Consider the following 23,457-nt stretch of genomic DNA (forward strand, 5'->3'; position numbering starts at 1 on the left):
GGTGCACCGTCTTGGGCCGCTGATCGCGGCACAAGCGGTCATCTAGGGGGTGTGTCCAGCGCAATTTCAAACTCCGCAGTCGTCAGTCCTTGCACGGTGGTCAATCTGGGTCGTCTCCAATGTTCCCACGCCGTGGGTACAGGAGTGGGGGTCCTGCAAACCAGCGCACTCACACCACAGGTGAGGCGGCTTTATGTGTGTTTTGTCCTTATTTGTATTTTGACAATTATGCATTTAATTGTCTGTCGTGTATTCCAACCTTGCGATACATGCTTACGAATACTGGAATTAGGTCACGCGCCTAATGCATACTTTCAGTAGGCTTGCTCTGGGATATACGGTCTGAAGGAAATTAATTTCCCTCTTTTCGACTGTTTAACCTGATCTAAGATTTAGCTCACGCGGATACAGTGTTCTCATCCGCTGCGGCGATGAAATACCTATCCAGTGGGGCCGTTTGGAGTCACCAATCGTTTTGGCAATGACGATTGAGCCTTACGGTATGCACATGACAGTGCTTTGGTATTCCTATAGGGTAACGCCTAGCTAGGTGCATGCGCATCGAGTGCTTCCGCCTTGGTGTTTACTTCCGCTGGTCGGAAGGAACGCTAGCAGTCAGGATTCGGGTTGTAGGTGCTCCCCACCGCCTACTGTGGTAGTCAGCCTCGGTATAACAGTGGTAACGTATTACTTAATGTAATTTGTAGAATTTTCCTATTCGGAATATTCTATAAGTAATACGTTACCACTGGGCTGCTGCCCGCCCGTCCGTCCCCCGAGCACTTGCTCTCGCAGGAGACAAGAGTGAAGGGTGTCACATGGCAGCTAGGTGGCTACGCACATGCTGCATGAGGTAATTGAGATCTCTGTGGTAGATTTCGCTATAGCAGCAGTTGTGGGAGACAACAGCCTCGGTATAACAGTGGTAACGTATTACTTATAGAATATTCCGAATAGGAAAATTCTACAAATCTGTGTCGGGTGTATTTCCCAGTATTCCCAAACTTATTCTGCCATTTCCAAAAGAGCTATGTAAGTGTAGACAGTGTTCTGTACTCCAACTGTTTGATGGCCATTCTAGAAATTGGCAAATAAGTAAGAAAAACATATGTTTTTCTTACTTAAGTTGTGTACCGTGTGAAGGGTTCGACTGTTGAGTGTCTGTCTCCAGGAGGTGCAGGGGCCCCTCCATGGTGTGGTGATCGCCGTCAGTAAGAAGCTGCTGCTGAACCAGGCGGAGTACAACAACATCGTGGAGGACCTTGGCGGCTTCTACAGCTGGAAGCAGGACGGCAGCTGCACGCACTTCATCTTCCAGGTGCGAGGAGGGTTGACAACCTGTAATCCATTAACCAAGATTTATATGTCAGTGGACAGAGTGTGGATGGTGAAGTGTTGTTATTCCTGCACCATCAAGACCTAATCGTATTATTCTTTATCCTAGACAAAAAGAGTGCTCTTATCATGCTTATGTAAGAAATATATGACTCGAGGTTGTTGTTTATCTTACAATAAAACACTGCAGGGAGAATACACCATGAGGGGCGCAATGACCACAAGTCGTTTATTTCTTACCACACCACAGTGCCACACCCCTACCAATCCCACCATGCCCCACCCTACCAGACCACCCAACCCCACAGTGCCTCACCTTACTGCACCACCTCACCATGCCCCAACCCTACCCTACCCTACCCCAACCCTACCTACCCCCCCCCCTTTTATGCCCCACCCTACCATACCACCCAACCCCACTGTGCCACACCTTACCGCACCACCTCACCATGCCCTAACCCTACCCCACCCATCCACACCCTACCACACCCAACCCCACCCAAACCCACTAGACTCAACCACACCCCACCGAAACCCACCCCACTCAACCACACCACATCCCACTGTAGTGACTGTAGTTGCACAAGAATCAGGTAAATTCTTGTCAGATTAAAGGGAGATAATTTCGCATGACTAGAGAACGTTTGAATATTATGTGGAGATGTTATGATAACACAATCAGGATGTATTTATTGGGTCCAAAGGACAAAGGTGAGCTTATGCCATACCGTGGCGTCCGTCGTCTGTCTGTCGTCCGCCCGTCTTAAATTTTTTCAAACGACTTCTTCTTCTGAACCACTAATTGGAAATTAACGAAATTTGAGAAGCATCCCTTGGTGGTGGGAATTCAAAATTGTACAAATGGTCAAGGGGCTGAGGGGCAGGGCCAAATAGGGGTAATTTGGCTATATTTCTTTAAGCGACTTCTTCTCTGTAACTAAGAGATAGATATCAACCATATTTGGTTGGAAGCTTTCTCCGGTGGTGAGGATTCAAAATTGTACAAATGGTCAAGGGGCTGAGTGGCGGGGCAAAATAGGGGTAATTTTGTGTTATTGCTGTAAACGACTTCTTCTCTGGAACTAAGAGATAGATATCAACCATATTTGTTTGGAAGCATTCTCCAATGGTGGAGATTCAAATTAGAGAAATGGAGCGTAAATATCCAGGTGAGCGATACAGACCCATTGGGCCTCTTTAACAGACCTGTTTGTACAGGGTACTGCCAGTTTGTAGATCCTATGTATACTAAATGTGCATCAAGATATTTTGATGATTATGCTTGGGGATAATCATATTGTTGTGACTTTCTTGCAGGGAAGACCCAATGACACCAGCAAAGAGTTCCGCATGGCAAGAGATCAAGGCATCTTTATTGTCTCCCCTCACTGGCTGTTTGCAGTAAGTTTTGTCACCAGCTACAATGTGGGGGAGTAGCGTACGTAGTGGGTCACTTTACAGTTCCTCATGTCCATGAGTTGACCACATGCTTGGCACAGACATCTTTGTGTGCAGGTTCCTGACCATCATGTTGTTTATGTTCACACCTTTGCTATGTTTCAGTGTAAGGAACAGACAAAAAGAGTTGATGAAGGACAGTTTCCCCATAATTACAACCCAAATCTTAGCTTGGTGAGTTCTGCTATAGCACAGTGAAGTCCGTTATGAATGGTTAATCTGCATACAGCAGATCTCTGTTAAAACATGAATCATTATATAGTGTTACTTCATTGAGTCCCCTCATGGGGACTCTCATGGGGACACGGGGACCCTCATGGGGACCCTCATGGGGACCCTCATGGGGACTCTCATGGGGACTCTCATGGAGACTCTCATGGGGACCCTCATTGGGACCCTCATGGAGACTCTCATGGTGACCCTCATGGGGACTCTCATGGGGACCCTCACGGGGACACAGGGACTCTCATGGGGACCCTCACGGGGACTCTCACGGGGACACGGGGACCCTCACGGGGACCCTCACGGGGACTCTCATGGGGACTCTCATGGGGACTCTCATGGGGACTCTCATGTGGACTCTCATGGAGACTCTCACGGGGACTCTCATGGGGACTCTTATGGAGACTCTCACGGGAACTCTCATGGGGACCCTCATGGGGACTCTCATGGGGACCCTTATGGGGACCCTCATGGGGACTCTCATGGGGACCCTCATGGGGACCCTCATGGGGACTCTCATGGGGACTCTCATGGGGACTCTCATGGGGACCCTTATGGGGACCCTCATGGGGACTCTCATGGGGACCCTCATGGGGACTCTCATGGGGACCCTCATGGGGACCCTCATGGGGACTCTCATGGGGACTCTCATGGGGACCCTCATGGGGACCCTCATGGGGACTCTCATGGGGACTCTCATGGGGACCCTCATGGGGACCCTCATGGGGACTCTCATGGAGACTGTCACGGGGACTCTCATGGGGACTCTTATGGAGACTCTCACGGGAACTCTCATGGGGACCCTCATGGGGACCCTCATGGGGACTCTCATGGGGACCCTCATGGGGACCCTCATGGGGACTCTCATGGGGACTCTCATGGGGACCCTCATGGGGACTCTCATGGGGACCCTTATGGGGACCCTCATGGGGACTCTCATGGGGACCCTCATGGGGACTCTCATGGGGACCCTCATGGGGACTCTCATGGGGACCCTCATGGGGACTCTCATGGGGACCCTCATGGGGACCCTCATGGGGACTCTCATGGGGACCCTCATGGGGACCCTCATGGGGACCCTCATGGGGACTCTCATGGGGACCCTCATGGGGACTCTCATGGGGACTCTCATGGGGACCCTCATGGGGACCCTCATGGGGACTCTCATTGGGACCCTCATGGGGACCCTCATGGGGACTCTCATGGAGACTCTCACGGGGACTCTCATGGGGACACAGGGACTCTCATGGGGACCCTCACGGGGACTCTCACGGGGACACGGGGACCCTCACGGGGACCCTCACGGGGACTCTCATGGGGACTCTCATGGGGACTCTCATGGGGACTCTCATGTGGACTCTCATGGAGACTCTCACGGGGACTCTCATGGGGACTCAATGTGAAGCCTGTCCTTTGTATCCCCTACCTTTTAATTGCTGCAATATGGACAAAAAAAATGAATATAAGTCTTTGCAATCATTAACTACTGTAGCTTGTTGTGTACCTTTATTCCAATCATGTGTGACCGATGTGCAGGCCGTGTCTGGTGGGCGGACTCCAGGACGCCCCTCGCGGAGGGCAGCTCGGAACAGTGTGAGGGGCAGTGAACAATCAGAACAACAAAAGAAGGAGCAGGAGAGCCTTGAGGAACAGAAGAAGCATCAGGAAGAATTACGAAAAAAGGAAGAGTTGAGACTTAAGGAAGAACGAACAATGGAAGAAGAACGACGAACAGAAGAACAAAGACTGAACGAAGAAGAAGAACACCCAGATGGAGAAGGAGATCGGTCACTCGAGAACCAGCAGGAAGAGTTGGCACAGGATGAGCCCAATGTACGAATTTGTGTGAGATTGTTGTCATTCTGAACTCCATACTGACCTCAGTGGTAGTAACACACAGACACACACACACACACACACACACACACACACACACACACACACACACACACACACACACACACACACACACACACACACACACACACACACACACACACACACACACACACACACACACACACACACACACACACACACACACACACACACACACACACACACACACACACACACAATGCAGGGTTTTACGAGGTGCACAGACGTCGAGATTGGACACAGAAAGAAAATATACTGTCTCTGGAGGGAGGAACAATAATATTCATCGTACCTACAGCGCATCAAGAGTATTTATCTAAATGAACAGTACACTAAATCATTTCATTACTTTACACAACCCTCATTTTGCTTGCAAGGAGCCTTAAAATTAATTATGAATGTCAAGGTAATACCTGTACTGCGTATAATCAGACAGACTAAATTCCATATTAGACCATAGATTAAAGGACCATGTCTGTGCTTACAGGTTTCATCAAACTGTGTGACATATGTTCCTTCATCCAGACCTGTGATGTGAAAGAATCAAAACATCATGAAACTCATTCACTATTATTGTCTCATTTGTTTCTCCTCAACTCCTGCATTGAAAGAAATAGGTAGTGGTGATCACTTAGTGTATACTTTATCATAAATACTTGTGGGGGCACCAGTGGCCCAGTTGTCTAAGAAGCTGCAGTTTGCTGTGTAGAGTTACACCCCTTGGCACTCTAGGAGCCTATGATCAGGGATTCCATGCCTGGTTCGCCCTGGTTATGTTTCCAGGTTTGTCAGCACCATACCCATTCTCATGGGTTTCACCAAAGCGGTAAACATCTGAGACCTGCATCACTTCAGGCTTTCCTCCCATATTAAACTGATATGCCGTGCCATTCTGATATAACTGGAATACTGTTCAAAGCGTCGTTAAGACCAACTCACTCACTTAGCATAAATACTTCTATTATATATTATGTCCACAAGGGGCGGTCAGGTAGCCTAGTGGTTAAAGCGTTTGCTCGTCATGCTGGAGACCCGGGTTCGATTCCCGACATGGGTACATTGTGTGAAGCCCTTTTCTGGTGTCCCCCGCCGTGATATTGCTGGAATATTGCTAAAAGCGGCGTAAAACCATACTCACTCACTCATGTCCACAATGTGGACTCCACATGGAATGTTTATGTCAGTGATTATATTTGTGCTTCATTTGGTTGCTGTCATTTTGCTTTTACAGAGCCAATAATTAGACTAGACTAATAACTAGTGTGCAAGATCTTCAGTTTGAGGTGGTTTCTGTCTTGTAGACCAGCGTGGAGCATGATGTGGGAGGCACGCTGGAGATCCGCGAAGAGCTGTCGAAACAGATGGAGGCCATCATGAACTCGGCAGGGAAGTGAGTCTGATGTTTTCACAATGAGGCCAGATTGTCGTTTGCACAATTTACTTGAAATTGTCTCGATAAAGGTCATCACCAACAGATTTATGATTAAAAGTCTGTAAATGTTTTTGATAAGGTTTTGACTTTCAACTGAAAGTGTGTTATTGTCTTGTTACTGGTTCACTCCTGCATTATGTGTAGTCTTGAATAATTACACTGTGTATTTTTGCAGGGTTAAGAAACAACCAAGGAAAAAGAGCAAGCGACTTGATGGTGAGTGTTGACTATTGTTGGACACCCAGGGAGTTTGGATGAAACTGTTTCCATTGAATGTTTTATGTGATTTCCATGACAACCCTACTGAAAAAGAGCACTTGATTATGAATTAATGCAAGCAACTAAGGAAATGTGGTTGCATGTGGCTAGTATGCAGTTTCAATATAAATATCTTAACCAGACTAACATCTGTTATTCTCACCATAGAAGCCATGTTTGCTACATACTGCGCTGTCTTCATCTGGTCATCACACCCCATAGACATTTCATGTTTCTGTAACTATGTATATTTTCTGATGCAATAATCTGCTTAGGAACTGTAGTGCAATATTACTCATATCAATTCCAGGCTATTGATACACATCCTGAAAGATGAGCTGAGCACACAGATGTAGTGTGTCATGCTTTCCCCCAGCAATGACTCCTGGCCGGATCCCAAATACCCCGTGTAGAATGAGAACTGAGCGATGTTTTCCCTGGCTGATTGGTAGTTACTGTAACCCAGTGTGCTCAGGCTATCAGCCATTGGTTTGTCTACCCTGCGGTTTTCAAAGCTATCTTGATGCTAGAATAATCTGAGTACATGCAGTATATGAGTTATTTCAATCATAGTGCTAAGATTGGTTTTAAGATGCCCCCCTGCCCCAGGCCTGATTATTTAGTGGCGGCCATGGTTAGTGATAATGTTGCTGGAATATTGCTGGCTGCAACACTGTGTGATCCTTACACTCATGCACATCACCCTCTCACTGAACAGGAAGTGGTCAGTTCAACACATCCGGCAACACCTCGGACAGTGGACGCAGTCGGCCTTCATCAAGACAGAGCCCATGGGCGTATCAAGGTATTACATCTTTATAAGGAGAGTATTTGCTCAGAATCCTCTAAGATGAAGAACACATTCCATTTTCAATCCACAGTTTGAAAACTTAAGTGTGTTGATTGTAGTATCACTTTTGAAGTTTTGTTATCTCTGTCATTGTGAAATATGCCTCTGTTGTCAGAACTGTTCTGATGATGTTTCAGATGAAAAGAAAGGTGTTAGTAGAAGAACCAGAAGTGGAAGTAAGTCCTGATATGTAAATGACACATACCTTTCCTTCAGAAAGACTCAGGTGACCCAGTCATCTAAGGCACTGCAATTTGCTGAGTACAGTTGCTTGCCTTAGGAATGCCAGAAACCTATGATCATGACTTCATGCTTGTTAGCTTGTCAACACCATTCAGACATGTCATGGGTAAATGTCTAACTCCTGCATCACTTCGGGCTTTCTTCCCACATGCAGCTGACACCCAGTGATATTACTGTGAAAGCTTGTCGCTCCCTCCCTCCATCCTTCCTTCCCTCTCTCTCTCTCACCCACCGACCCATACATCCATCCTTAGTTCCTGAATAGCAGCCATTAAAATTTTAAGACATGCTTATTAATGTTACCATTTGTGAAATAAAGAATAAAAAACTTGACCTCAATATTTTCTAAAACTTAGATTGGATTGAATGCATTAATAAACATGCTTGGGAAATCAGCTTCTGCTTCTGACATGTTACTATTTTGTTGTGTAGGCAAGAGTTCCGACAGCAACAGCATGCCTGAAGCTTCACAGAGTGTTCAAGTGACGTGGGACGATCCAACAGGAAGGTACGCTGGAATTAACAAACTGAAATGTGGAAATAGTTAACTGTCTGACAAAAGTAAAGTATGGAATGATTTGTTGTTTTTTTATCACCTAACTGAGGTTAATTTGTCATGGCACAATGTACATGACCGAATTAGGGTCCGATTTTAACATTGCTGAAGATCAAGGTTAGAATTGGTCTTCAGCAACACGTCTCTCGTAAGTGGTGATATGGCTGAAATATTGCCGATGTGACGTTAGATATTAACTCACTCATTCACTTGTAAGTGGTGACTAACGGGATCTGGTGATCAGGCTCGCTGACTTGGTTGATGTATGTCATCATATCCCAATTGCGTAGATAGATGCTCATGCTGTCAATCACTGGCTCAATTATTGATGTCATATAAATGGAATATTGCTCAGTGCGGCATTAAACAACAACAAACAAAGTGACTACTACACTTGGTGTGTCAGCACAAACCCATGGTTGTCATGGCTATCCTCCCACAGTAAACTGGTAGGCTGTGGTGTGACTGAGATATTGTTCTATAGTGCTTTCTACCCACCTACTGACTCCTGTATCACAGGTTGTGCTGTATTGTGTGTTGTAGACTGGAACAGGAGAAGCTTGCTGATGAGCTGCATCGTCAGTGCAGTCAGAGTCAGAACACAGATGACTACCTGGCTGGGATTGACCTCTCCAGCTCCAATGCCCAGTTCTCGGAGTTGGAGGACCCAGCGGGGACTGCCAAGGAGGACAACGTCTCTCGGGTAGGTCCAGCCTGGATGTCGTATATTGGGCTCTCATGCTTGTAAAACATAGGCAATGGTTGAGAAAAGGGCTGAAAGTGAGAATGGACAGTGAATGTATTGGTGAAATCACCTGCTAATGTTTGAAATTAGTGGTGAATTATTCATGTGTGGATGTATTCGTCATCAACATTGACACTCGAATGTAACCAAGATTTCATTTCACCAGACATTGTGAGTGCTGTGACCGCTGTTTTACAGTTGAAGTGAATTCTTACTTATAAATTTCCAGAAGTTTGAGTTCTCATCTTGATATGGATGAAGTGATGAAAGCTGCATGTCGTTATTGAAAACTGAATTTTATATGTTGTGATTCAACCGCGTAACTATTTACATATGAAGATAAGCCTTGAGGCAGACATACTCATTATGATAAAGTTTTTAAAGCATCTTTACTGTTTTCCATTGTAGACAAGATCCTCCAAACGAAAGAGCCAGGAAACTGTGAGAACGCCGACACCTGAAGCTCCACCACTTGGTGAGTCAGTACAAAGAGTTTGCAGTAGTATGTTTTATAAGAAATTTCGCATTATTGCCCCATTTAATAGACAGTGATTCTTATTAGTGTATGGAAGGCTAAAATGAGATTTCTAGTTGGTCAGGGATAGTTATTATTTTTGTTCTTACCATGTACATTTCTTTATCTCCCAACATGTTTTCAGCTGAAGGTTTTATGATGTATTTTGCAGCTTTCCCTGAGCCACGTAGAACCAGCAGAGTGATGTCCCCTCAGCCCATTGAAATCCTGGAGGAAGAACAGAAGAAGAAAGAACAGAAACTCCCAGTGATCCTGGTGTCGGGAATGCAGCATGATGTGAGTGAACAATGATTGGTGTAAACAGTGATGTTAGTGAACAATGATTGGTGTAAACAGTGATGTGAGTGAACAATGACTGTTGTAAACAGTGATGTGAGTGAACAATGACTGGTGTAAACAGTGATGTGAGTGAACAATGACTGGTGTAAACAGTGATGTGAGTGAACAATGACTGGTGTAAACAGTGATGTGAGTGAACAATGACTGGTGTAAACAGTGATGTGAGTGAACAATGACTGGTGTAAACAGTGATGTTAGTGAACAATGATTGGTGATGTTAGTGAACAGGGATGGATGTAAACAATGATAGATGTCAACAGGTTCCTCTTTGTTTCTCATTATAACTTCATGTTTGAGGTAATTAATGGTATAACATACTTTTTTTCAAATTAAGAAGAACAAAACAAGCACTTGTTTTCAGTGATTATATTTTTTAACTCCCCAGTTTAAAAAATTAAAGAACTCCTAAACCATTGAATATTTCTTGTTGAAACTTGCTATACAGATTAGTCTAGTGGTGACTTGGTGCCATTTGATATATTCGGATATTAATTTAAAAAGTTTTGTTTTGTTTTCATGACGACAAGGTGGACTTATACTAAACATCTGGTTAGTGATTGTTTCTGGAACAGAACCCCTAAACCGTTGAATGTTTCTGGATGAAACTTGCTATACAGCTCAGTCTAGTGATGAACTGGTGCCTTTTGATGATTTGGGATATTTAGATACAGTTTTATGCTATTGTTAAGCAAAAAAGTGCAAAGTCTCCCTGCTGTTTTCACATTACTATGGTCATGTTAGTTGGCAGCCGTGTAACGGGGATGTGTGATGTACGTGCGTGTTGCTGCTGCAGGAGCGGGTGGACTACGGGGCACTGGTGGAGCAGCTGGGAGGGAAGCTGCTGGACTCGCAACACTTCGATACATCTTGTACACATCTAGTTGTAGGTGAGTCCGTCGCACATCTTGTACACATCTAGTAGTAGGTGAGTCCGTCACACGTCTTGTACACATCTAGTAGTAGGTGAGTCCGTCACACGTCTTGTACACATCTAGTAGTAGGTGAGTCCGTCACACGTCTTGTACACATCTAGTAGTAGGTGAGTCCGTCACACGTCTTGTACACATCTAGTAGTAGGTGAGTCCGTCACACGTCTTGTACACATCTAGTAGTAGGTGAGTCCGTCACACGTCTTGTACACATCTAGTAGTAGGTGAGTCCGTCGTACATCTTGTACACATCTAGTAGTAGGTGAGTCCGTCACACGTCTTGTACACATCTAGTAGTAGGTGAGTCCGTCGTACATCTTGTACACATCTAGTAGTAGGTGAGTCCGTCACACGTCTTGTAATCTAGTAGTAGGTGAGTCCGTCACACGTCTTGTACACATCTAGTAGTAGGTGAGTCCGTCACACGTCTTGTACACATCTAGTAGTAGGTGAGTCCGTCGTACATCTTGTTCACATCTAGTAGTAGATGAGTCCGTCGTACATCTTGTACACATCTAGTAGTAGGTGAGTCCGTCGCACATCTTGTACACATCTAGTAGTAGGTGAGTCCGTCGCACATCTTGTACACATCTAGTAGTAGATGAGTCCGTCGTACATCTTGTACACATCTAGTAGTAGGTGAGTCCGTCGTACATCTTGTACACATCTAGTAGTAGATGAGTCCGTCGTACATCTTGTACACATCTAGTAGTAGGTGAGTCCGTCACACATCTTGTACACATCTAGTAGTAGGTGAGTCCGTCACACGTCTTGTACATCTAGTAGTAGGTGAGTCCGTCACACGTCTTGTACACATCTAGTGGTAGGTGAGTCCGTCACACTTCTTGTACACATCTAGTACCGTATATGACCACGGATAAGCCGACCCCGTAGATAAGCCGAGGTGCTAACTTGACCATTGAAATACGAGAGAAAATGATATGACCCGCAGATAAGCCGAACCAGGAATTGAAAGGCAAAAAACACTGCGAAGTCGAACTGCAAGACATGTGCCGGTACACGCAGATATTCAAAAATATAAGATGGAAAACGTTGTAATTATATTGAAAAAGTCATTGTTATTTCTAATAAAGATTTAACAAACCAGTCATCCACTTTCATAATGTGGGAAGCTGTTTCTCGTGGGTTTTTTTAATCTCATAATGATCGTTATATGTTGCCATCAACAACAAGCGCCATTTTGTGAATCGGTGCATATAGAATTATGAACCTGTGAGAAAATATATCAGCTAGAGCGAAGACTCGCAGTTTGAATTCAGCATCGTAAGCATGGCGTATTCGTTTCAAACTCATGATGAGAATGTCAGTCGGTAAAAATATACCAACTTTTATAACCCCCTTTACACCACTATTGTATGTTATCCAATTGAATTAAATAAACTATCATACTATGAACACATTGAATGACCATCACTTATTCACAGGCTTCTCCAGTTTATTAAACTAATCTCTCGAAAACAAAGGAATTAAGCCCCTACTCCCAACACGATCGCTAAGCACCCACAACTTGAAAATGTTTGTGTAAACAACATGACAATACCAATCGGCCCGTTATTATCAATGCTCATTTCCTTGTGTACCGTGTTGCTTTTTAAACAACAGGAAGCAATCACAGTGATCACCGTTTGTGACGTCACAGGAAACAGCTGATCACATGTTTTTGCAAATGGCGAACGGAATAACTCGCCGATACAGTTGTTTATTTGCCTCTTTCAATAAAGGTAGACACTTGTTCACTATCAATTTATGAACTTTGCAAAACGTACGTAATAGCTATTAGCGATTTCATCTGGGGATTATATATTATAGCTGTGAATTACATATATTGTTACATGTAAAGATTGTGGAGTTTACGCAGAACGATAAACTTTGAACATTCAATTGAAAACTTATTATCGGAAGTAGTAACATGCATAACATTTTTATAATAATGACAACATTGGTGTATAATAATAACTTTATTGATAATTTATAACAATAATGGCTCTAGTCGTGGCAACTTCCAAACTTTCGGGAAGTTGTGATCTATCGGACCGTCATTCAGGCGATGTTTCTGACAGATCACGATCTGAAAAATACCTTTCATGAAAGTGTATCCCGTGGATAAGCCGACCCCTTTCTACAGAATCTTTTTTCTGGTCCTCAAAATTCGGCTTATACGCGGTCATATACGGTAGTAGGTGAGTCCGTCGCACGTCTTGTACACATCTAGTAGTAGGTGAGTCCGTCGTACATCTTGTACACATCTAGTAGTAGGTGAGTCCGTCACACGTCTTGTACATCTAGTAGTAGGTGAGTCCGTCACACGTCTTGTACACATCTAGTAGTAGGTGAGTCCTTCGTACATCTTGTACACACATAGTAGAAGGTGCGTCATATTCATATATACAAGGGTGATAACTCTAAATTACCAATTGTACATAGACTTCAAATCCATTTTAGAAAGCTCCACTTGCTGCCATCAACCGTGGTTCAAATCTGGCCATGAGAGCACTTGATATGTTTTACCTGTAGTTCAATCACCTGCTACTACTGACAACTACCGCTAACAAATTTACAACATCCCCACTGACACATGGCGTCTATGTTTTTGTTGGGACTTGTTACATGTATGGTATACTGGAGTGTGCTGTTTCAGAGACCCCTGCACGGAATGAGAAGTTCCTGGCTTGTGTGGCTGCAGGGAAGTGGGTTCTACATAAGTCTTACTTTGAGGCATGTCGAAGAGAGGGACACTTCGTCAAGGTACTAACACTTATCAATGAAGCAATAGAATTATGTTTTTAGTGGCTAAATGTGTGTAAATAATCAATCCATATGTATGTGTAAATTAAATTCATAAATAGATCGGACCTGTGAAGATCCAGGGTAGAATAGGTCTTCAGCAACCCATGCTTGCTGTAAATGGTGACTATGCTTGTCGTAAGAGGCGACTAAAGTGATCGGGTTGTCAGGCTCGTTGACTTGGTTGATGCATGTCATCGTGTCCCAATTGCATGAATCGATGCTCATGAAGTCAATCATTGGATTGTCTGGTCCAGACTTGATTATTTACACAGACCGCCGTCATATAGCTGGAATGTTGCTGAGTGTGGCGTTAAAAAACAAACAAACAAACATAAATTGATCGCATCAATTCATAAGAAGACAAGGAATAAGACTACTATGTGATTACGTGTACACTATCTAGTGACACCTTCAGAATTGATGTAGATGCTGATATGATTGTCTTCGCCACCAAGAAACACTACCAGCATTAATAATACACAAAGTACTCATTCAGTATATCACTTTGGGAATTCCGGTCCAAGAAAGTCCTCAGTTTCACATGTTTATCATAAGAGCCACTGATGAGGATCGAGTGTTTCCTGGTTGATTGTGTATTTTCTCTAACGGCATCAATAGTTGCTCTTGCTGTCAACCACTGGTTTGTCTGGTCCAGATTCAGTAACGTACAGACTGCTGTTTCGTAGCTGTAATAATTTTTACTTCAGAGTAAACAACTCTCAATTACTTTTTAATTGACTCAGTATTTCATGTAGATGTATCTTGAGACAGTGCAGTGCTTCTTTAAACATTATGATGTGATGTCTTTAAGTGTGATTTTAGCTGGAACATGATCATACTAAACATGATATGATATATTCATGTGCCTGCAGGAGGAGTGTCACGAGTGGGGCAGTGATGCAACTCGTAACATCATGCTCAACATGAACGCCCAGTGCAGCAAACTAGCGGCCGCAGCTTACAGGTGGAGGCAGAAGGTCAAAGAAATGAAGAAGGTACACCCATTATTCTATGTCCACTTGTGGGGCATTCCTAGGTGGCAGCTGCTTTGAAATGCACTGAGCTGGTCTCCATATTGATGCTTGATCTGATACCTCTACTTCCTCTGGTGGTATCTCAAGCTGTGGCCTTGTATCAGTCACACTGATCAAAGGTGGAAGTTCCTTTTGTCCCTCACCGTGAATAGCTGCAAGATTGCTGATGCGGAGTTCAGCAATAATTACTCATTCACTAACTCTGTCCATTTTTGTTTCAATGAACATACATTAGGAATACCTTAAGTGGCATTTTTGAAGCTGTTGTATGACTGAAGACAGAGTCCGCTTGTGGACTCCAACTTCCTCATCCTGTCAATGCGACATTTCATTCAGGTGCAAGAACCTTCATCACATGCTACTACCTTCATCACATGCTAGTACCTTCATCACATGCTAGTACCTTTATCACATGCTAGTACCTTCATCACATGCTAGTACCTTCATCACATGCAAGTACCTTCATCACATGCTAGTACCTTCATCACATGCTAGTACCTTTATCACATGCTAGTACCTTCATCACATGCTAGTACCTTTATCACATGCTAGTACCTTCATCACATGCTAGTACCTTTATCACATGCAAGTACCTTCATCACATGCTAGTACCTACATCACATGCTAGTACCTTCATCACATGCTAGTACCTTTATCACATGCTAGTACCTTCATCACATGCTAGTACCTTTATCACATGCTAGTACCTTCATCACATGCTAGTACCTTTATCACATGCTAGTACCTTCATCACATGCTAATACCTTCATCACATGCTAGTACCTTTATCACATGCAAGTTCCTTCATCACATGCTAGTACCTTCATCACAAGCTAGTACCTTTATCACATGCTAGTACCTTCATCACATGCTAGTACCTTCATCACATGCTAGTACCTTTATCACATGCTAGTACCTTCATCACATGCTAGTACCTTTATCACATGCTAGTACCTTCATCACAAGCTAGTACCTTCATCACATGCTAGTACCTTTATCACATGCTAGTACCTACATCACATGCTAGTACCTTTATCACAAGCTAGTACCTTCATCACAAGCTAGTACCTTTATCACATGCTAGTACCTTCATCACATGCTAGTACCTTCATCACATGCTAGTACCTTTATCACATGCTAGTACCTACATCACATGCTAGTACCTTCATCACATGCAAGTACCTTCATCACATGCTAGTACCTTTATCACATGCAAGTACCTTCATCACATGCTAGTACCTTTATCACATGCTAGTACCTTCATCACATGCTAGTACCTTCATCACATGCTAGTACCTTCATCACATGCAAGTACCTTCATCACATGCTAGTACCTTTATCACATGCTAGTACCTTCATCACATGCTAGTACCTTTATCACATGCTAGTACCTTCATCACATGCTAGTACCTTCATCACATGCTAGTACCTTCATCACATGCAAGAACCTTCATCACATGCTAGTACCTTCATCACATGCTAGGACCTACATCACATGCTAGTACCTTCATCACAAGCTAGTACTTTCATCACATGCTAGTACCTTCATCACATGCTGGTACCTTCATCACATGCTAGGACCTACATCACATGCTAGTACCTTCATCACAAGCTAGTACTTTCATCACATGCTAGTACCTTCATCACATGCTAGTACCTTTATCACATGCTAGTACCTTCATCACATGCTAGTACCTTTATCACATGCAAGTACCTTCATCACATGCTAGTACCTACATCACATGCTAGTACCTTCATCACATGCTAGTACCTTTATCACATGCTAGTACCTTCATCACATGCTAGTACCTTTATCACATGCTAGTACCTTCATCACATGCTAGTACCTTTATCACATGCTAGTACCTTCATCACATGCTAATACCTTCATCACATGCTAGTACCTTTATCACATGCAAGTTCCTTCATCACATGCTAGTACCTTCATCACAAGCTAGTACCTTCATCACATGCTAGTACCTTCATCACATGCTAGTACCTTTATCACATGCTAGTACCTTCATCACATGCTAGTACCTTTATCACATGCTAGTACCTACATCACATGCTAGTACCTTTATCACAAGCTAGTACCTTCATCACAAGCTAGTACCTTCATCACATGCTAGTACCTTCATCACATGCTAGTACCTTTATCACATGCTAGTACCTTCATCACAAGCTAGTACCTTCATCACATGCTAGTACCTTTATCACATGCTAGTACCTACATCACATGCTAGTACCTTTATCACAAGCTAGTACCTTCATCACAAGCTAGTACCTTTATCACATGCTAGTACCTTCATCACATGCTAGTACCTTCATCACATGCTAGTACCTTTATCACATGCTAGTACCTACATCACATGCTAGTACCTTCATCACATGCAAGTACCTTCATCACATGCTAGTACCTTTATCACATGCAAGTACCTTCATCACATGCTAGTACCTTTATCACATGCTAGTACCTTCATCACATGCTAGTACCTTCATCACATGCTAGTACCTTCATCACATGCAAGTACCTTCATCACATGCTAGTACCTTTATCACATGCTAGTACCTTCATCACATGCTAGTACATTTATCACATGCTAGTACCTTCATCACATGCTAGTACCTTCATCACATGCTAGTACCTTCATCACATGCTAGTACCTTCATCACATGCTAGTACCTTTATCTTTACTCTTTTTTGATGAAAGGTATGAACCGAATACTAATTATTTTCCTCCGGATTCCCAGGTTGATCCCAACTGCCGTGGTGCCTTTGAAGGGTGGCAGGTTATTCTGTGTACAGACAAGAACAGAGAGAGTAACTTCTCCCGGTTGTTGCAGGCCGGTGGGGCGCAGGTGTTGCCTCTCAAGTAAGTAAAGCACTACTCAAGGATCAAGTCATCATGGTTCTTGTGCATGGTTGCTATGCTATGTAAGGACTGGACAACTGCATGTTGTCCTGTGAACAGCGCACAGGTCTTAAATCAGGCGAAGCTAAGAAAAGTGGTCCTTGGATGGATGACCATGTCGGGCAGCTTGGCTCGTGAGTTTCTAGGGCTTCGGTCCTGCCCCACACTGAAGGTCATGTAGCACATATGGTGTCTCCTTGGGCAAGTGACTTTGTTCGAAATAAGCCAATGTTCACCCAGCAGTAAATGGGTACCCGGTAGGATGAGAGGTAATTTGACTGTTTACCTTCTAGCAACTAACAGGCAGCTTGGGTTGCATGCTCCACAGGACTAGTATCATAAAAGAGGGACGAAGCTCAAAAGTCTGTTGCAGCTTCTTTAGTCCAGGTCTAGTGGCTTGCTGGAACAGACCCATTGTCTCTGTGATGGAGAAATCACTAGAATATGTTGATTCTGAATGTTGGTTTCAAGCTCATTGATTCTACTTCTCGAATCAACAGATTGAAGTGATTTTTCAAGTGATATCAAGGCCGTAGTTAACTTTTTTTGACAGGGGGGGGGGGGGGGGGGGCAAATAGTTGTACAAGTATCACTTGTCCCCAGCTTGCATTGTTATGGTTGATATAATTGATAATTTCTTTATAATTTAATAAACATCATAATTGTTTAAGTGCATTAACTGCTAGATTTCAGTTAAAAGTTCCCCCAAAATGGTATTTCAATAACTTAAATCAAACTTGCCAATTGACCCAGTGATGATGGTTTACATGACTGATGACCACACTTTATCAGTGACTTACACATAGATATATGGTGAAGCTCTGAGAACATTCATTCAGGACACTCACTTGCTGATGTCTGTAATGAATAAACATAGCATAGTGCCAGTGGATGTTTGTGATTTGTGTAGATTTATGCCTGACTTGCATTTCCTGTCTGTCGCAGACCACCATTCAGCAGTGATGTTACTGCCACACATGCATTCCTTGAACTTAACAAAGTCAAACTATCTCAGGTGAGTCCCACATACATACCACGCAACATTGTACAGGGTTACTAACCTCTTTCTTATCTTACTATTTGCATGGACATATTTTTGAACAAATCTCTTGTATGGCATGGACAGTTGAGGAGCCTAAATGTCACACATCTCATTTGAGAGTATTTGTTAGTCATCCTTTTTCTTTGTTTGAGATAAATATGTTTCATGTCAAGTGTAAAGTGCTTATTGCTATATATTTTTGGGGATTCAGTGTAAGGTGATATTCAGGCTTTTATGTTATGAATCCCATTTTCATCATGGATTACCTGTTTTTACCTTTTTTTGTGTTAAGATTTTTTGACATTTTGTTTTGTGTTCAGATTATTTAACATTTTTTTAACATTTTTTGTTGTTGACTAGGATGATCTGGAAAATCTCATCAAATCCCACATCCATTGTCTGAAGCCAGAGTTTATCGCAGCACAACTGACGGAGGACCCATCCCCCAACCCTGATGACTATAGTCCACCGGAAATAACAGCATTAAGAGCAAGGTATGGACCAACTCTGTCTGGTCGTCTTTACTGATTACATGCCCCATGGGGATGCACCAGTCATGGTATTTTGCATTATTTAGTACAGGAGTAATTTTGGTTTCTGATTCTGATGTAATGGTACAGAGAAACCTTGTTACACACTGGAAACCTCTGTATGCATTGGGGGGCACGGGTGGCCCAGTTGTCTAAGGCGCCGTGATTCGCTGTCCCTTCGGCACGCCAGAAACCTATGATTGTGAGTTCGAATCCCGGTTCGCCCTGATTATGTTTCTAGGTTTGTCAGCACCATACCCGTGCTCGTGGGTTTCACCGAAGTTGTAAACGTCTGAGACCTTCATCACTTCGGGCTTTCCTCCCACATTAAGCTGACACGCCGCGATATAACTGGAATACTGTTAAAAGCGACATTAAACCCAACTCACTCACTCACTGTATGCATTGACTATCTGTAGACTGAAACAAGAAGATCCCTGTGGGGATTCCGGGTTAGAAGAGGTCCCTGGCATAGATAGACTGCTGGTCGTAAGAGGCGACCAAATGGATTGGGTGGTCAGACTCGCTGACTTGGTTGAAAGCATGTCATTGAAACCCGACAGAATTTTGCAACCTCAGGTCCTGGAAAGTCTGGTCCAGGCTTGTGTATTTACAACCCGTCGTCATTTTGCTGAATTGTGCGGACGTTAATTTAGCCAAACAAATAAATAACAAGAAAGTTTCTGTGAGGACCATCCTTTTAAACGATAATTTGAGATATTTGAGTTGAGAAGGCTTAACTGGGGTGTACTTTCTGAACATCACTGAGTTGAAATGTGATGTTCAAAATTCATGAAAGTATGTGGACAAGATTAGAAATTGCAAGATTTAACTGTATCCCCCAAAATGGAACAATCCTTTCTTTTACATTTTACACATTTTGTTGATGTTGTTGTTTACCAAGATGAGTACCAGTACCAGTCTGCTCCAGTACCAGTTTACTCCACTGAATTTGTTATGTGTCTGTGTTTAATTATTATTAACAAACATGTGAATTATCTTGTTGCGATGTTACCATTCAATACTGTAACAAGTGCTGGGATGTTAGTCTTCCAGATTCCATGCCAATGAAGAGGAAGGGTTCAGTAACAGAAGGATCTGGGAAACGGCCTCGCAGACATTGAAATTTCCATTTGTGTACATACATGTATAGATGTGTACATTTTGTAAAGACGGTTGTACAGAATTGTATATTGCTGAAATTCTAGTTACAAACAATACTTGAAGATGGTCCATGGTGCCGTTTTTGTCGGAACAGGAACTAACTGTGTCTACAATTTGCATGTCCATTGATGATTTAGAACATTATTTGTATCATGCATGTGAAGGAAAGTGAAATATAAAAAAGATATGCTGGCAGTTGTTTATGTTGACCAGTGATTTGTATCCAAGTGACTCAGATTTGTCTAGACTGCAGCGTTACAACATGAATATTACATTAAGGCTGCGGAATAATGACTTACAGGGGTAACATGCCAACTAATGTTACATATATTTCTCCTCAAGCAGCAAGGAGTTAATGTTGGTCAGTTTAACATGGTCATTTCCTTTCACAAACATTGACCTACTTTTTACTTTGCTTGACTTTTAAGCATTATGCAAAATTATGCAACTGCATTAAGGCCATGTGAATGTGTTTTTCTACAAATTTGTTGTTTCCATACCATGTGTACAGTGCCGTATATGAGGTCTGTGGGCACCGATGAAGACAGTTTTGTCCTGGACAGACTGTACAATAGTTCCAGCAACCATTCCTATGTGACCATGAGCAACTGGAGCCAGCTAGATCAATAGTTGTCTTGGATTGTTCTTGATGAAAGATGCCTGAAAAATGACTAATGTCTACTCCATTGCATTTTAGAGTATTGCATTCATATTTCAGAATAATTGACCACAGCAGTTGCATTTATGTGGTCACTTGTATTTGGGACTCATTGTGAACAAGCAACAATAATCTACTCAAGGCTATTCCTATGCATTTATCTTGATGTGACTATTTAGCTTTCCTGCATAATGTCATTGTTCCAGACGGAGACATTTTCGGTGCTGTGTGTGTGTGTGTACAGGTCGGGGATGAGGTGGGGAAGGTATGCTAAGAAAAGGTGTGGAGGGATGAGGTGGTGAAGGTATGCTAAGATAAGGTGTGGAGAGATGAGGTGGGGAAGGAATGCTAAGAAAAGGTGTGGAGGGATGAGGTGGGGAAGGTATGCTAAGATAAGGTGTGGAGGGATGAGGTGGGGAAGGTATGCTAAGATAAGGTGTGGAGGGATGAGGTGGTGAAGGTATGCTAAGATATGCTAAGATTAGGTGTGGAGGGATGAGGTGGGGAAGGTATGCTAAGATAAGGTGTGGAGGGATGAGGCGTGGAAGTATGCTAAGATAAGGTGTGGAGGGATGAGGTGGTGAAGGTATGCTAAGATATGCTAAGATAAGGTGTGGAGGGATGAGGTGGTGAGGTATGCTAAGATAAGGTGTGGAGGGGTGAGGTGGGGAAGGTATGCTAAGATAAGGTGTGGAGGGATGAGGTGGTTGGGAAGGTATGCTAAGATAAGGTGTGGAGGGATGAGGTGGGGAAGGTATGCTAAGATAAGGTGTGGAGGGGTGAGGTGGTGAGGTATGCTAAGATAAGGTGTGGAGGGGTGAGGTGGGGAAGGTATGCTAAGATAAGGTGTGGAGGGATGAGGTGGTTGGGAAGGTATGCTAAGATAAGGTGTGGAGGAATGAGGTGGGGAAGGTATGCTAAGATAAGGTGTGGAGGGATGGGGTGGGGAAGGTATGCTAAGATAAGGTGTGGAGGAATGAGGTGGGGAAGGTATGCTAAGATAAGGTGTGGAGGAATGAGGTGGGGAAGGTATGCTAAGATAAGGTGTGGAGGGATGGGGTGGGGAAGGTATGCTAAGATAAGGTGTGGAGGAATGAGGTGGGGAAGGTATGCTAAGATAAGGTGTGGAGGGATGAGGTGGGGAAGGTATGCTAAGATAAGGTGTGGAGGGATGAGGTGGTTGGGAAGGTATGCTAAGATAAGGTGTGGAGGGATGAGGTGGGGAAGGTATGCTAAGATAAGGTGTGGAGGGATGAGGTGGGGAAGGTATGCTAAGATAAGGTGTGGAGGGATGAGGTGGGGAAGGTATGCTAAGATAAGGTGTGGAGGGATGGGGTGGGGAAGGTATGCTAAGATAAGGTGTGGAGGGATGAGGTGGGGAAGATATGCCAAGATAAGGTGTGGAGGGATGAGGTGGTGAAGGTATGCTAAGATAAGGTGTGGAGGGATGGGGTGGGGAAGGTATGCTAAGATAAGGTGTGGAGGGATGAGGTGGGGAAGGTATGCTAAGATAAGGTGTGGAGGGATGGGGTGGGGAAGGTATGCTAAGATAAGGTGTGGAGGGATGAGGTGGTGAAGGTATGCTAAGATAAGGTGTGGAGGGATGAGGTGGGGAAGGTATGCTAAGATAAGGTGTGGAGGGATGAGGTGGTGAAGGTATGCTAAGATAAGGTGTGGAGGGATGAGGTTGGGAAGGTATGCTAAGATAAGGTGTGGAGGGATGAGGTGGGGAAGTATGCTAAGATAAGGTGTGGAGGGATGACGTGGTGGGGAAGGTATGCTAAGATGAGGTGTGGAGGGATGACGTGGTGGGGAAGGTATGCTAAGATAAGGTGTGGAGGGATGAGGTGGTGGGGAAGATGTGCTAAGATAAGGTGTGGAGGGATGAGTCAATAGTTGCTGATCTTGGGTTTGAATCCCTGATGAACCTGGTCTTGTGGGCTGTAGGCGTGTAGGCTTGTAGGTTCAACAAATGACCTTTGTCACTTAGGGCTTTCGTCATGAACCCCACTTTCTTACTCACTAATGTCTTAGGAATTTTGTTAGAAACTTCTGAAGCCTTTTGTATGATAGAAATTGTATGATTTTAAGAAAACGATCTCTTAAAAGTATCCAGTAAAATCCAGAATACATGAAAGATTGACGGTTGCGAGTTGTGGTCATTGATACAAGTAGTTTGTGAAATATTTGGCTCTGTGGATCAGTAAACCGATAAATGAAAAAACCCTGCGTATATCTTGCGCTGTGTTGCCATCCTGAGATGGTATCTTGTTGAATGCAGTGGGATGTGTATCAAAGCTCATGAATCAGGCGTAGTTTGTCATTAATGTGGTATTGTTTTCGGAACTGAAGTATTTTGGCATGATATGGTAGGTATTGTTTGTATTTATGAGTTTTAATTACCATCATGTGTTAGATGCTGTCACATATCTGAAACAAGGCTATGACGAGGGTACACTAAATGTAGATCATTAACTAATGTATTATTTAACGAGTGCACAACAATCTAGGTTTTACATGATCATGGGT

At 43.5% G+C, this 23,457-nt stretch overlaps 1 protein-coding gene across 1 annotated transcript in view; it reads left to right on the top strand.

Moving 5' to 3' along the window:
* Positions 1-21,199, top strand: part of LOC124112173 (DNA topoisomerase 2-binding protein 1-like) — a 56,354-nt gene extending 35,155 nt beyond the window's left edge. The window contains exons 26-44 of the mRNA XM_048382077.1: positions 1,172-1,318; positions 2,653-2,736; positions 2,899-2,967; positions 4,552-4,848; positions 6,195-6,283; positions 6,501-6,541; positions 7,302-7,388; positions 7,571-7,609; positions 8,109-8,184; positions 8,776-8,935; positions 9,386-9,452; positions 9,664-9,788; positions 10,645-10,738; positions 13,440-13,546; positions 14,461-14,583; positions 17,374-17,495; positions 18,480-18,549; positions 18,937-19,070; positions 20,155-21,199. Coding sequence (XP_048238034.1) covers positions 1,172-1,318; positions 2,653-2,736; positions 2,899-2,967; positions 4,552-4,848; positions 6,195-6,283; positions 6,501-6,541; positions 7,302-7,388; positions 7,571-7,609; positions 8,109-8,184; positions 8,776-8,935; positions 9,386-9,452; positions 9,664-9,788; positions 10,645-10,738; positions 13,440-13,546; positions 14,461-14,583; positions 17,374-17,495; positions 18,480-18,549; positions 18,937-19,070; positions 20,155-20,230 — 2,007 coding nt within the window. The 3' untranslated portion in view covers positions 20,231-21,199. The remainder of the gene's footprint in view (positions 1-1,171; positions 1,319-2,652; positions 2,737-2,898; positions 2,968-4,551; positions 4,849-6,194; positions 6,284-6,500; positions 6,542-7,301; positions 7,389-7,570; positions 7,610-8,108; positions 8,185-8,775; positions 8,936-9,385; positions 9,453-9,663; positions 9,789-10,644; positions 10,739-13,439; positions 13,547-14,460; positions 14,584-17,373; positions 17,496-18,479; positions 18,550-18,936; positions 19,071-20,154) is intronic.
* Positions 21,200-23,457: the final 2,258 nt, after the last annotated feature.

The sequence above is a fragment of the Haliotis rufescens genome, unplaced genomic scaffold, assembly GCF_023055435.1.
Source record: "Haliotis rufescens isolate VD_foot unplaced genomic scaffold, xgHalRufe1.0.p SCAF_4, whole genome shotgun sequence".
NCBI classification, from domain to species: Eukaryota; Metazoa; Mollusca; class Gastropoda; order Lepetellida; family Haliotidae; genus Haliotis; species Haliotis rufescens.